The 16,013-nt window shown below is 37.7% G+C and overlaps 1 protein-coding gene across 2 annotated transcripts; it reads right to left on the reverse strand.

Annotated features, from left to right (window-relative positions):
* Positions 1–1,916: 1,916 nt before the first annotated feature.
* Positions 1,917–12,507, reverse strand: LOC124157194. 2 transcript variants are annotated; one of them, XM_046531735.1, is made up of 9 exons: positions 12,418–12,507; positions 12,031–12,166; positions 7,851–8,004; positions 7,454–7,637; positions 7,135–7,301; positions 5,181–5,352; positions 4,055–4,319; positions 3,444–3,720; positions 1,917–2,262 (listed from the first exon to the last, which is right to left on the reverse strand). In XM_046531735.1, the coding sequence occupies exons 2-9, from the start codon at positions 12,119–12,121 to the stop codon at positions 2,025–2,027; spliced, it is 1,548 nt and encodes a 515-aa protein (XP_046387691.1). In that variant the 5' UTR covers positions 12,122–12,166; positions 12,418–12,507; the 3' UTR covers positions 1,917–2,024. The 2 variants fall into 2 exon arrangements, with proteins under 2 accessions (XP_046387691.1, XP_046387690.1); XM_046531734.1 differs by having other exon boundaries at positions 12,350–12,507.
* Between the last annotated feature and the right edge of the window lie 3,506 nt (positions 12,508–16,013).

Here is a 16,013-nt window from a genome sequence, read left to right on the forward strand (position 1 = left end):
ACCCTCGATTGTGTCATGCCTCATTCTTCTTTTGAGAAAATTATACAAATGTGCTTGTTTTTATACATTTGCATAATTTAATCACATATATTATACACTTGACTCTGAAGCTCTGAATTTCTTGTCTCTGAAGAGACAAGAAATTTTGACAAACCATGATTTTTATCGACCATTCCTGAAAGAAACCTTCATACAAATTTTGTTATTATGAACCTCTGCTTTTTCGGTCCCGTGAACTTCATAATAGCAAGAGTCCACTGTAGTCCCCCATCTTTCTCAAAGTTTTACTTGGAAAATTAATGGGATATCATAAGTTACTTGAGTTAATTAATTAATGCAGTAACTTACCATCATATTTATATCCAATACGCATTTAGTATAAGACACTCATATTTTTATGATACTTCTCATATTTTCATGCTAAATCATAAAAGAACTTGTTTTTGAGGAATTTTATTTTTAACACTAGAAGGACCAAATGGCTACCTAGACGGTCCATTGCCCATCATTTTGACAGGTAGTAATTATTGTAAATATTTCTTATTATTATGCTAAATTTAATAGATAGCTTCATAAAATATAATCTTTTCTTTTTAATATATCAATACAAAGAGTAATTTTTTACGAATCATTTTACGATAAAAAAATTGAAATGAACAGATGTCACATTGCTCCTGCTTCCCCTGCCCGGACTTTCTACGTTCCACTTGGTATGGCAGATGTGCTGCTTATTGCCGTTCAAAAGGTAATGAGGAATGTTAAATGCAGAAATGTGCTAGTTAAAAAATCAAAATGGCAAGGTGTTACATAGTGTAGTGATTTCCTTAGTAAAACGTGTTACCGTAACAAATAAAATAGAAATGCTTTACCCGTCATTTTGATGGGTGTAGGTCTTTTAAGGTAGACGGGTGGTAGAACTCCATTTTTATATGAAAAAATTAAATTACATTTCTACCCATTCCTGCCGGTGCCTACAGTTGGAAAATGTTTTCTGTGCTACAAGTATCATGAGAATATTTATACCTCTCTGTACGGAGCTCATTTTTGGGGTGGAGTTACCCTGATATTTTGGTCCCTCAGATTTGGGACCCAACTCAACCAAAGCCCATCCCTTTCCCTGGCTATTGATCTAGACCCTCTAACCCTATCTTAGCATGAATCCACGGTCAACTTATTGCGTTACCAGTGTTTTTCAACCAATTATTGCATTTGATTTTCAGTAATTTACTTTTCTGAAGGAATTACGAACATTTTTAGGCATGTCAGAATTTTAAACAGATTTCTAGCTTTAATAACGACAAAGTTAGTGAACATAAGGTACCAAGACTACAAGTCCAGAAGTCTGTTATTTTTAATTCTAAAATTTCGTTCAAAAATTGCTTATGCACAGAGCAAAACGAAGAATTCATTTCAAAGTATAAAAAAAATTGTAGTATGCAAAAAAATATATCATTGGAAAAACTATTGACAATATAAGCACTTTGCAACAGATTCCTTGGGTGAGGATGATCATAAATGAGTGGGAGAGTGAGACTTAATTTCCGAGGAGTAGCCCTAAGCTGGGTCTCAGGCCAGGCCTGAATACATCAGGCAATTGCTACCTCAGCGGTCACTTCCCTTCCCTTGCATTGGCCAGAGCCAACGTCCAAACATTTGTGTCGAAACATCCGCGACAGCTATACCCGATGTCAGGTGTTCTGCACATGAAAATGCCAGTCGGCTCCACCCGACGTCCGGCACGAAAGGGTTAACAGAATACGTTACACAAAAATAAATAAAAGTCAGAAGAATGACGATGACAGAAAAAAAAATTTGAGGCAATATGTTTAAGGAAGTAGAGGCTACCTATCAAAATGGTCTGGTCATTCTAGTGTTAACACATGCAAAGTAATGATAGAAATACATAAGTCCATCAGTATTGATAAAAATATTTATTATATACACTTGTGATTATTTCTCCAAATTGAGGCATTTATTTTCTTTTAGGATTAGATGAAATACCTTAATCAAAAATATGGGTCCTCTTATATGTGGGAGCGGTGGACATTTGCCTCCACTGCCACATCTATCAGATTTGCTCCTCTAAAGAAATCAGTGGCCACTATATTAGCATCTTGCCACCATAGGTCCCTAAACCATCGAGTAAGATTGCGATTGACTTCATATGCCATCTGCCGGAGGCCTGTTCCTGGACGGGAAAACACTACGTCCATTGGTGTTGGTGTTAGTTCAGCCATAGCTGACCACAGTTCACCATTCCCACTGTAAGATATAAAAAGAGGACACAGAGGAATATAGAAATTTTCGATGAAGGAGAAGGCCAGATCAAGCTAAGCTCATTTAATGAATTTATTCTACCTTATATTTTTTCTCAAAATAATCATCTAACTTAATCTGGTCACTTATTGTCAACCATGCAAATTTCAAGTTCGAATTGTTTGACAAGGAATTGGAAACAAAGCTTACGAGTTTGATGTCGAGGATCTAAATGACAATTATTTTCTGAAATAATTTTGTAATGCAAAATAATTGTCATGATTGTTCATTCATATTTTTCTTTCAAATATTTTATGTTATCAATGTAGAATTCCCAGTCTTACCAATGGTGGCAGAAGCAACAAATTTTCAATGTTCAGTTCATTTGCTGGATTGTCAGTCGACTACCTGTAGGCTTTCAAGGCACATGTTGGAATTCTGAGGATAATCTTATGAATAGGATGGGCTTCGATCAGCTGTTGGAATATTTCAAGGATGTAAAAAATAATTGAAAGATTCTTTTTAATTAGAGATGCGTCGAATGCTTACTTTTCCAAACTCACTTATTGGACACAAGAAACAAAACTTTTCCGAGTGTCAGGATATTGAATTAATGAATATCTTTTAATATCCCAAAATGCTTGATAAAATATTTTTCCCATTTTTATAGCAATTGAATTATTTCATACAATTACCCATGTATGTAGACTCAGACATGTTTGGATATATGTAGATGGAAGTATGGCAACTCCATTGCCCAAGTGTTGAAACAATTATCTGAAGAATGTTTAGTATATTTTCCTATCTTGAGTAGTGTAATGAGTGTGAATAATTCTATCTCGTGAAAGCATTTGAGTAGATTTCAGTGAAAATATTATCAATATAAAAATATCAATAATTGCATCTAGATTTTGGCAAAGCAATCATTACCTCTTACCATCATACTTTCAAAGTCATGCATTTGAAGCAAAATTTTAATTTCTCCCTAAATCATCTAATACCACAAATACTTCATTGTTCATCTATTCAAGTAGCACATCCCTATTTTTTACGTATGTACACATTGATATACATATACTTAAAATGTCCCCATAGCTGCACTTGAATAGTGACTCTCACGACTCTATTTTTTCTACTGTGAATTACTGCTGCTGAGGCCCTTTGGTATGTGAAGCATATCTTCTTACCTCCATCCCCATTGATTTTTCCTCTTCTCCATAGTTTTTGAAATAAATTCAAAAAGCTGACTGCTGTTCTGAACATTTCCCCACTCTTGCGTCACTGTGACTGATGGGGATTTATTCCATGGTCTGCCATTTGATTTCCCACTTGTTAGATTCATCTCTCCTCTAAGCCATGGAAATTCCTCCCGAGTAGCCTTGTCGGCATATGAAATGAGAAGGCGGCGTCCATTTTTCCAAAGTGTATTTATTGGCACTGATGCATCAGCTGGAGTGAACTCACCTGAAAAAGATTGTTATGCAATTGATAATTGCCTACTTAACAAATGGCATGATTTTCTAGTATTCTTGGCTTAGCTTTAAAGTAAAACTTAAATATTATTCAAGGTGGAAATTCTGTGGTAGTCTTTATAATGATAACAGCCAGGAATCACCCTTTATGCATAGGTTATTTTTATTCAATGTTAAATCAATTCTTTGGTATTATATTGGAGTATTTTAAATTTTTGTGCTGGGTTGAAAATTGCTGGGAATAGCTGAAGGCTAAACTCATATACATTGCAACACTAGCTTGTATATGAATAATCTATTTGAAATTCTTGCTACTTTTAATTCACCTAGTTCATTCCAGAGTAGTTCCACCAAAAGACGATGTGCTGGAGAGGCTTTGTTTTGTTGCTTCCGACGACCCCGCCGCCTATCAGAGAAGCCCACGGGAAATCGATGCAAGTCAAGAAGAACTGGGTCAGGACTTCGTCTGAGGAACTGCTTTACTCCTTGCAGAACCCGCTGAAGAGGTAATAGCCGTATGACGTCGTGGTTGACCCAAAATAGTTCTGGTGTTGTTGGATAGTATCCCACTCTGATATCTAAGTAACGAATCTTTTAAATATGAGAATAGCATAATTAGTCTGTGATAATTTTATTGTGTTACTTTACTTTTTTCAACATAAAATTGGTCTCAATTTGAAATGAGTTTAGGTTTTGTAATGATTTGTGTGATTTTCAATAAAGCTTTGTATGAAAAATGAAAAAGAAGAAACTTAGTGCTTTCACATGAAATAATTATTCACTCATTTACAGGATCATGGTTTCATGTAAGACATTTGTGTTAAGTCAGGCAAATAAAAAAATTTGTCTAGAAATCAGAGAAAAGTAAGGAAAATCTAAAATGGAAAGTTGGCATAGACCATGTGTTGGTATTTAAAAACTTGAAATAGAGAATATTCAGTAATCTGCTTTTATTGTGGTAAAATAATTTAATTAGTAAATTTTCAATTAAACTTCCATCATAAGTATAGCCTTCAATGTCATTGATTTCCATCATTAGCAAGTATTTTTTATGATGAAAGTTTTTATTGGCTGTCTTCCTCTCATGCAATATTTTCAATTACATGAATTTCATAGTAACAATTCTTTCTGGTTAGCATTTTTAGGTTAGAGTTTTCTCTTACTGTCTCACAGTAATTTTGGTGTTAACATATCAGCTTTCAAATAAGTTTTTTTACCTGAGGCTTTCACAGCAGTTAATATACATATTCATAAGAAACTTTCAAGTGTAGCTTAATTGTGCATATTAGTACTGAAAGCTTTTTGAGGGTTTGCAGGATGTTCCTGACAATATGTATCTGGAGTAAAAATTTGAGTTTTAAGTCTGTTTTATTTTTTTCATCTTATGAATTTTTCAAGTAGTTTTATGAATATATACTATATTTGAGAGCACATAAAATGCACAAAACTCACCCCATAAACCAGCTGAGTGTAGATATCCAAATCTTGAGTGAGTAGAAATCGTGAGGAAAATGAATTCCTGCGTGAGTTTTGGTTGGCCAAGCCAGTAACTTTTTTGTAACATCCTGAATTATGGGTTCCAGGAATGAAAAGGGATCGAAGTGACATATCTCCCAGCTCAGACCTTTGGGTGAATATCAAAAGTAATTTCATTAACAGTTATTTTTAGCAACAAGATTAAAGTGTGCTTAATCTGTTGAATTCCATTTTTAACAGGTTACACCACTCATTGTTGTTTCATACAATTGTTCGATCAATAAAGGTGAAATACTTGTGGGGTATATGGAGTGAAATTTTCCATTAGATGGTTTTCCTGATTTTCATTGTGCGTATAAAATCCTTAATAATATTTTTATATGAACCTTAATGCTAGTATTTATTAACTGTACATGATGACAGCTTTATTAGAGTAAAAATGACTATATTTGATTTAAAAATCACTTAATGCATATCAATTGGGTTACATTCATATTTTAATTACTGCAGAACTTGAGGGATAGTTGTAGGTATGTGCATACTTTTTTCTAGATATTGCTTAGTTCTTAAAGAGTTTTTATCAGAAAGTCTTTGACTGCATCCTAGAAATTATTTGAGGCTTAAAATTGTTAATTTTAATGAACATATTTGTAATCATAAGAAATTTAGTAAAAATATTTCAGTCCCACCATGTTATGATACGAGGGTAAACTTAAAAGTAAGGTCTCCTAAATCATTGCGTTGCCGCATGAAGTGCTAGGCGCAATCTGCCAACACCACCGTGTTCCTTGGTTTCTCCACCACCACCCCTCCCTACCACAGCGTAGAATTGTTGACTGCTCTTTTGTTGGCATAGCAGCCGTCTCCATGGAGCTTCCCCTCACATCTCCGTTCAGGTTTGAAATCATGTACTTCATACGCTTTTTGACAGGAAAAAAGGTGGCACCAATCGAAATCAATCACCAATTGGTTCAAGTTTATGGTGAAGAATGTATGGATATTGAAAACGTTCGAAAGTGGTGCCACAAGTTCCTTCTCAGCCGTGCAAATGTCCACTGCCAAGCGAGTACCCAAACAGCTCACCGAAGACCACCAGAGGTAGCACGTGGAATGTGTGGAAGAAGTTATGCGCCATTTTGAAGAGGCAAGGGATGAGTTTTGGACTCTCTCACCCAGTGATTTCCACATGTTGCTCGTCCTGAAGAAACCTTGGAGGAATGAAGTTAGCGACGGATGACAAGGTGTAAGAGGAGATTAACGCCCATGATAGCAACGCGGACTGAAGCTGATATGTCGATGGGATTCAAAAGTTCATCGTGCGGATGAGGAAATTATTCAAGCGCCAGGGTGGCTTCATCGAAAAATAGCCGAAGCCATGAACTTTCCAACAATGTAAATAAATGTCCCATTCAATGATAAAAAAATTGGAGACCTTACTTGTAAGTTTACCCTCATATATTATGGTATTTAGAGGAGGCAACCAACAACTCCAGTTATTTTTGCTACATGGAAGTGTGGGAAAGGAGTGGTGGAAAGAAACCCAGGATCAGCATTATCCTTCTCTTAAAGAAAGGCACCAGGGGATATGCTTTAAGTGCCCTCGACAAAAAAGTAAAGCAGGGATTGGGTAGTCCCTGAAAATCCTCCACAACCACTAGGCTTTGATCCCACATTCACCGGGTGTGAAGCAAATGCTCTTGCTACCACACCAAACCAATTCCTTCATACCACCATAACATGTCAGCAAATATACATCAATAAACATAAATTCATTATCTTTATGGCATCTGGATATCTTATTAAACCATCAGGTGAAATGGGAGAGCTTCTTGGATAATCCTAAAATTACATGCATGAAAAAATTGAGCAAGAGCCAAATAAAATAGAAATCTGTGCCCAAATAGCTATAATTAGCTATTAATGCACTTGCCTGTGATCCCAAATCCATGTTGGCCTGATTTTTAGGCAGTCCGTGTAAATTATTGTTTTATTTGCATAAGTTGCTATCCAAAAAGGAAAACAATGATCGCCTTTTATCGGCTCTTTTTGGTCTTTGTTCTCTCTTCTAACCTTAGATTTCGTTTTTCCTTCTTCCGACTGAAAACATTGAACAGCAGATGATGTTATACTTTGTTGCTAACCACATGTGAGCTGTAAAACTCTTCTGAGTCATGTCTCAAGCATTATACATATATTCTTTGCATGAATCATAGTTATTTGTTTTTTGTGCATATTCACAGTACACATACCTTTCCACCTTCTAATTCCCACTCTTCTGAAGTTTTCTTTTCTGAATGTGAATCATCTTTTTCCTCATCGTCAGCTAATTGCCATCCTCCTGGTAATAAAGTGTCTCCAAAGGTATAATTTGTTCGAAAGTATCCTGGGTATTGTTTTGTTGGAACTTTTAGCAGTGGAGAGGCTCCTCTATTCCTAAAACAAAGTGCAGAAAAGTAGTTACTCCTGAATCATAATTTTAAGGCTTAATGTCATAATTTAAGCATTTGTATGGATTATTATTTAGATAGTTCGTTTGTATGATTTCTGGATCGTGTAATTCAGTGAGATTCACAGTCTTTATTGATAAAAACATTGGTTTCGAAAGAAACTTTATGCATGGGTATAGCCCAATGATATTCAACTTACCGAGGATATTCATTGAAGAGTGCCACTGAGTCAATGTATTCAGGATTGCAGTTTGTCTCCCAATTCAGCTCTAGTTCCGTTTCTATCCCTGTTCTACTGCTGTAGCTGTGGGGCCTCCAAAGTGGAGATATAGTGAGAAATGCTCTGCTACACCCTACTCAGGTGAAACAATCCATTTTATGTTGGTATTTAAAAATTATATACTATGGTGTACAAATTGATGTAATGATTTGATGGTGTTTTGAAATTTCCTCATCACAACAAACTTTTGTTGAATTGTCATAAATGGTAATCGAATAGATTCCATCCCAGTGGTCAGTTTGCCAATCTACATGATTTCATAAGGTTCTACATGTAATACATGCGGCTGTGCTTAATTTGGGAGAATCACATCTAAAATTGTTTCATGGTCAAAGCTTTTGTGACTCATGATGGTAAATAGACGCACAGGTTGTGCTGCCTGATGCACCAGGTGGTTTGGCCCACTGTTTCATGACCCACTGTTGGTAATTTATCCATGGGAAAAGATAATACATAGTTGGCAATTTTGGTAACACTGTTATGACCTCACTAATTGAGCAATCAAGTTGTAGTACATATTAGTTTTGGTTCTTTGGTGTGGGGTTCTTGATTGGGTATGTCAACAACTGAGGTCATTTTTTCACTACTTTCTACTGATAGGTTTATATTTAGAAATGAAGATTTAATCATTATAACCGGTGTCACTGCCTAACGATTTTTGTATTAAATTTTACCGATAAGTAGAGTGTTCTTTTAAAAAGATAAAACACGAGTAAAGTGAGTGGAATCGTCCTCCAAGATACGTTCCACAGTTCCTATCATTTCCATTCTGTTGTGCGTGGTGATATTTTTCACACCCTGTCCAGATGTGCTGCACGGTGAATGGGCAGTTTCCCTCATCACAGAAGGGAAGAACTTGGTCAGTGGTGAATAGGTGGGAGCAGGGCAGGACGCAGTGCCCAATTCTCGGTGGGGTGATGACTAATTATTCTTCGTGACTGCTCCTGATAGATGAAGTTCATGCTGTTGTGACTGCTTTTATAGCACACAGTCTATTCTTTAGCAATAGACCCAGCTGCGTGACACAAAGAAACAACTCTCAGAAATGGAAATCTATTCTTTGTTTTGACATTTAAAAAAAATTGAGCAATCTCCTGAAATATACACTAGATTAGGAACAAAGGTAATTGAGCTCATCCAAAGCAGATTGCAAGGCCATTAACCGCTCACTTTCCCCTCTGGTCTCGGATCCTCTTGAGTGCAGGTCCGTGAAGGACTTCACAGCACCTTAATGATTTTGTCCCTTCCTGCAAAACCTCCAAGAAAACACCCATATGAATGTATGGCGAAGCTACCATCACCCTTCGCAACAAGGAAACAGCTTGGAGAATTGGAAATCCCACCCCAGCCCACGCACATTCACAGTTTTCTCCCAAAATACAAAAGCATATCGGAAATCTTCTGCGTCGTGGTTACTCCAGTCACATTCAAACAATCATCAATGCCATAAAAATAAACTGAAAGAATTTGAACTCCAATTAACTGCTGGAGAAAGTCAATCAGTATTACCACTATCTTACGTTTGGGATAACAAACATATTTGGGTGATAAATGATTGCTCGCCTCCAGTAACTTTTTTGCCGACAATTTCACTCAGCCATCTCTCATTCAAAAGTTTCTACCCACACCTCCTATTTCCATTCAAAATCCTTCATCTCCTCTTCACTGAATGATGTCCTCTATCTTCTTTCCTCCTTACCTCCAAACAAAGCCACTGGCCATGATGGCATCAGGTTGCCATTATTTTTAACGCTCTGGCGATACCTCACATGTTCCCACATCCAAGATTTTCAACAGACCTTTTTTTGATGGTACTTTCTCACTTCAATGGGAAATGGCCATTGTCACTCCAATATAAAAAATGTAAATTCCAGTATTCCATTAATAATTAACGACCAATCTCGTCCTATCTATTCTCTTCGAAAGAGTTATTCAAAGTCACCTCCTTTCATTCACCCTTTCAATCTTATCTCCTCATCAGCAAGGGTTGCTTCTGGGTGGATCATGTCTTAGCAACCTCACAATCATATGCAACCACATAAATGAAGCATTTGAGTAATCTCCCCAACTTAATGTCTGCTACATCAATTTTTCAAAAGTGTTTGATGTCAGTCAACCTTAACCTCCTGTCACACAAGCTAAGAAACTGCGTTAACATTAACGTTGCCTTTCTTCATCTTCTGGTCAACTTCACATCTAATAGAAAGCAGAGAGTAACTCTTGATGGTGTCTCTTCTACATCCCTCAGAGTGCCCTCTGTTATCCCCCAAGGTAGAGTGCTTGGCCCCCTTCTATTCACACTTTGCATCGATTATATCACCCAATCCAAACTCGGGTTACTGTGGAATTCTTCTGTATGCTGATGACTGCAAGGTTTTCAGAAGAGTTGACAGTTACACTGATAACTCAATCCTGCAGGATGCCCTTACTTCCATTTCACATTGGAGTTCCCCCTGGAAGCTTAAGGTAAATCAAATAAAATCCAAAATGTTGGCCTTCTCACAATGTGTTAATCCTGTACATTCATCCTATATTTTCTCTGGCCTACCAATTCCAAAAGTTACATCCCAAAGTGATCCAGAAGTTCTTTTTGACTCCAAGTTGGACCCCTCTCATGAAGTACATTTCTTCAAAAGTAATGGCTCTAGTTAGACTGTTCTTCAGATTTACAGAAATACAAAGTCCTCTGGCTCAGAAATCTGTCATTTCTGCTTGTGTTCTTCCACTGATTTATTATTTTTCGTCTATATTGTCCTCAGGTTTCTTCCCGAACATTGTAAAAAACCGTAACCCCTCCCTCTGTAATCTCATTACTAATGATCTCCTCTTCCAACTTGAGATAGTTCCTTTATAATGACGGCATGTGCTTAGTGACTCAGGTTTTTCCACCGAATCATGAACGGCCACTTCAGAAGAAGTTTGTTAGAGCACAAATGGGCCATTCAACTGTGGTATACAATGAAATCAGCCATGATATAGGAATAAGCCTCAGGGTATGCAAATGGCTTTGATAAATCCAGAGTCAACACTAAGGTGGGAAAATTAAATCCCAACTCATCATCAAGCCATCAGAATCAAGAAGAAAAAACAGAATTTCATGAGTGGTGCAAGTATGGCTGCAAAATTCTCCATGTCCATCCTCCAGTGTTAACTCCCCTCCTAACTCCTTCCATTTCTTCCACTTGAAATAAATGAAAGCTAACATCGTCAGCTATTATTATTTCCCATGAATAAGTGACCAGCGTGGTTTACAAAACATCAGGATAAAACTCATGGCCATAATCGGAATGTTTTGTGGACAGGGTATACAGTGACCAAGAGTCTCATGATTATTGATGGTCTCCCAACCCTTCCAAAACTTTTTGTGCTATTTAGAAGTAATTTCTTTGTAATCCCTCTCTCTTGAAAGTCTTGACTGAGTACTTTTTGCTTATCTGTGCCATTTGTACCCTGATAACCACAAAATTGTTTAAATATCCTAAATCTGCTCCACTGTTTCTTAGATGGTATACTTTGCTCTAAGCATGATAATGTCTCAGTTGTTGCCCACAAATGACAGTAAATGGCTGTAATCTCTGACATAGAATCTCCTACTCTTATTCTTCCTGGAACCCCTCTGTTCAACTACATATATATAACTGGCTGTTGAAATTCATGGACAGAATTCAGTTTACTCTTTTAGTTTGGTAGTTAAAGGATTTATCAGTTAATGTGAGGTATTTAATAGCTGACCTAGAATGTACTTGATGCTTGCCATATGAAAATGAATATCATATGAAAATTGAACTCAATGGGGTTAGTAGTTACAGAGAGAATATTAAGAGAGACTGCTACATTTTTCCCTGTTGAGAGCGACAGTGTACCAATGTAAGGGGTTCATTTGTTGATTGCTGACCGTGGTTTCAATTATTTCATTTTTCCAGGTATCAAATTTAATTAAAAAAGTATAGTTTAATTTTAAAGGTAGTATGATTTAATTTGAAATGAGCATGCATCATTTTATCACAAAATTAAGTTCAGCGAGCTGATATACAAATATGTTTTCTATGGATGCACAATTTTTTTTTAGTAATTGGACATTGTTACGTGCACAACTTACTTTTTTCCTCCGGAGATTGTTGCGGTGCTTGAGAGGTGAAAGTAGGCACAAGCATTATCACAAATATGAGATTTCTAATAACTGTTTCCATTTCGATATTATTAACTTAGTGACACAACCGTTTTGACTTCTTATCCTGGAAAAAAAAAGTTGATGTGAAATATTTACTCTAACCAGCTAAAAATGCTAACTTTGAAAGACTTATGGCCTGACTCGTGGCCTCCACCACAAATCACAGAATGCAATGGATGGCCTGGATACTGTTGGGACACCACAAAATAGAGGAAGCACATGTAGAAATTATTCAAAAAATCATCACCTAGCTGAACGAGTTGAGCTAACTCCCCATCGATTTTCCTCTACCGAACTAATGGTTATAAAACTCACTGCATCGATGTAATTTATGGGATGTTCGCGTTTTCCCAGTCTGCGAAATAAGCCGGCTCCGGGGATCCCACCGCTCCTTCCCTCGGGTCGCCCCTCCCGCGGCCTCGTCCGCCGTCCTCTCCCCCACCACTCCCTCACCACTTCCCTATTCCCTCGGGCTCTCCCCCCGCCTCCCCCACCTTCTGACCCTTTCGTCAGCCCTCGATTGAATAATTGGCCACGGAGATTGAAGCAAGGGGTGAGGGGTTCGCGTGCGCCACGCCGACAACTTTGATATTCGGCCAAGGCGAGGCTGCTATATCGGTGTTTTCGTTGAAAACCACCGCCGACGAGGGTGGGAAGGCGCTCGCTCGTCTCGCCGCGCCCCCACAGTGGTTCACCACTGGGTGGAGCCAGGATTTGCGTCACGTTGGGGGGAAAAAATGCGTCGAGTAGGTGGAGGTTTGTGGTTGAAAATTGGGTTCGCATTTGATTGATCAGCGGCCCGACGGCGAAAATTTTCAGCCCTTGCATCATGGAGGATGGATGTTAAAGATTTGAATGTTGACCGAGGTTTTCGTAACGATCATGCGTGGATTCCTTCGCCTTAAACTGCACATTTGTTCAAAGGCATCGTCCCTTAGGTTTTTTGTAGAATTAGGGTGCCAGTGAAGGTCGTTTTATTATTTTCAGAGCAGTTGTTCTTAAAGCGTCTGTTTCGACTAAATCTTTAGGGAACTCCTGAAATACTATGTGCGATCTTGAAATTATGCATTTTACGTCCCGAATGGTGTTACACCCGCATGATTTCGTATCGAGTGTTTTTCGTTACCTCATGCAGCCTGATTTTGAAACTTCGAGTTAGTTGATGTAGGTTTTTCTCGAGTTTTTCTTTTCTATATTTTTGTGCCTGTCAATGCGACGGTGGTGAAGGATTAGTTCTTCTGGTTGAAGTGTTGACCTAGTTATCAATTTTTTTTACCAGGATAGACTGTGTGGAAAAATCCTCCTATGTAAAAAAAGTTATTATCCGATTACTTTAGTTTGTGATTATGTAATATATACCTTGAAATTTTTTCTCCTAGAAATCTTCTTAAATCTACAATTACGTACAGTCCATTCCTGTTCTTCCATCAGTCATCGAGGCCGGTCAAGGTTAATCTAGTAACCCCTATGATTTTCCTGTGTGTTGAAATGGAGAGTGTGGCTTTCACGGTTAATAATTTCCCATTGATGCTGGAGAATGTAAAAGCATGGCACAGTTTGCAATTGTATGACGGACGGGAAAATACAAAATAATTCATACCTTGAATACAGTTTTTTCCTTACTTTAGTAAGTTTCAATATCAACTCAAAAGATTGCGGAGAAGCTGTAAAAGACGGGGCGAGTAAAGTTACAATATTGGCTGAGCTCTTAGGACGCAGAGTTGAAGAATTATGCAGAAGTGGACATTTTATATATATTTTTCGTTCAAAATGTTATTGTGAAATTTCAAAGTGACAGTTGTCTTTTCTAAAGGGGTTGATATTTGTATGTAGTGTTTATTTAATGTTAACTGAGAGCTCAGCTCGATCTTTCAAATTATATCCTGACGTGGAACTCCCCCGGGAAATTCTTTAAACGGCGGATGTAGGCACTTGGGCGCGTAGTAATAGAAGCACTGGCACTATCAGGCGAGAAATTTGGTCGTGATGCACGTCGAAATGGAAAGTCATTCCAATTTTATCTGGAATTTAGCATTTTCCGATTAATACTACGTAGCCAAGACCCTTAAAACTTAAACTGTGACGCATGCATGCACAATTGGTGTAAATTAAGCTTGCGCAATGAATATTACAGTCACCAGCATCTGAAACCTGTCCAGAAAAATACATAGCACCTAAAAGACTCAGTCGCCTCTCAGTACACCAAAATCGACTATTTTTTGTAAAATTTCTGAAGTATTACATTCTGGATTATTGCATAAAATAATCACCACTAGAGCATAAATTTGATAAAAATTCATCGGAAAACATCGGGGAAATAGCGTGCTTTAGCAATTATATTCCATAGCGATAAAACCACTATGTGCGTACCTGGAGCGGAGGTCCTTACAGCTTCCCTATACCTCCCATTAGCTCCCCTCTTACCAATAACGCCTAGAGGATGTGATAGTCTATCTGTTGCTTTGCTACAGCTTATGATAACCGATATTTTTTCATTTAAATTAAAATGTAATGTTTCTTTTTGTACTTAAATGGCTACTAGGCCGGCCCTTATTTTTCAGATTTGCGAAAAGTTATGTTTTCCTGGTCTCAAAATGATCCAAATGGTGTTCATATTCACGTGTTAAAATTTGGTTACTTTAAAATAACGGCAACCCGTGCCCCAAGGGCCCTAAGTACTAAGGACCCTCAATTGAGTTTTTTGGGGCCAAAAAAGCACTATTTCTATGTAAAACGTAAAAGTAAAGCCCTTTAGGGCCGATTTTCTGTTTGTTTTAACCTATCTCTAAGCGTTTAGGAGATATCGCCCGTCGTAATGCAATCTCCCCCCTAGGGCGCCACCCCGCACCGCGGCATCGCTGAGGTATGTCCCGCACCACTTACTAGAGACTTCCCCTCAGCCCCCTCCCCTCCCTCGGCAAAGACTTTGCTCCTGATGTCAAGATCTAGCCTCTGAAGAAATGTGCTTACCTTAGAAAGAATTTAATTGCCATAACAATACTTCCAATCCAAGAGATCAATTTATTTTCACTCCGTCCATGAATTTCGGTACATTAACCAAAGTAAAATAGATTTTCATTGTATGTCTAATTTTTCACTGACATCCTACATTTGGCAATGAAAGTGCCTTTCCGCACGTAAGGATTGTATTGCGATGAAAAGTCACTCTTAGTAATAAATTTTGAAAGCTCTCTTCCTTCAACGTGACTGCCCAAAAATCTTGAATTAGTTTCACTCCTCTCGCTGCACAATCCTTTCCCACTTGATGACCCCGAATAATTTGCAAATCGTTCTTGTATGTTCATCCCATTCTCGTATGTTCACATCAAAGAATGCAATGCATATTTACAATACATTAAATAGATTTCTCGAATTAGTGGTGACAAAATTTGGTATCACATTTATCCGAGAGATTAACTGCACTTTCCTCCTCGCGCGTCAAAAATTCAATGGTACCGCTCCTTGTAATGTCAAGCAAATCATCAAGTTTTGTTACGAAAGATTCTCTTCTCTTCATATCCACCGTAGTTCGCGTTCTCTTTATGCCGTTGCACGTTCAGCCATTTTTTGCGTCATTTTTCTAACTTTTCAATCGCCTCATTTTCCATAAAAACAGGAATTCTAGTTTTATACTATGGATGAGACGCATTTCTCACGGTTTTTCTCGCACTAAGTATTACAAATTTCGAACCCATTAGGAGATAGAGAAAACACATAGTACTTCTCTCACTGTCGGTAAATTTGAGCCGAGTATTTCTTCACTTTCTGTTCCAACCAGTTCAATGCCTGGATTTAGTCTTGATTACATGCCTTTCCTTGTTGGTCTATTCTTAAAATGAACGTCACGTTCATGATAAAGTATTTATTTCACCACTTTTCTCCTTACATCCTAAAAAACTTAGCTCTTCCTA

Source organism: Ischnura elegans, chromosome 4 (genome assembly GCF_921293095.1).
Source record: "Ischnura elegans chromosome 4, ioIscEleg1.1, whole genome shotgun sequence".
Lineage (NCBI taxonomy): Eukaryota > Metazoa > Arthropoda > Insecta > Odonata > Coenagrionidae > Ischnura > Ischnura elegans.

Bases quoted from the DNA above. Each gene is read 5' to 3' on its own strand.
- LOC124157194 (XM_046531735.1), bottom strand. From the start codon at position 12,121: ATGGAAACAGTTATTAGAAATCTCATATTTGTGATAATGCTTGTGCCT. The intron at 7,638-7,850 runs GTAAGTTGAATA...ACTTTGTTTTAG, and splicing joins CTCTTCAATGAATATCCTCG to GAATAGAGGAGCCTCTCCAC. The intron at 4,320-5,180 runs GTGAGTTTTGTG...CATATTTAAAAG, and splicing joins ACACTCAGCTGGTTTATGGG to ATTCGTTACTTAGATATCAG.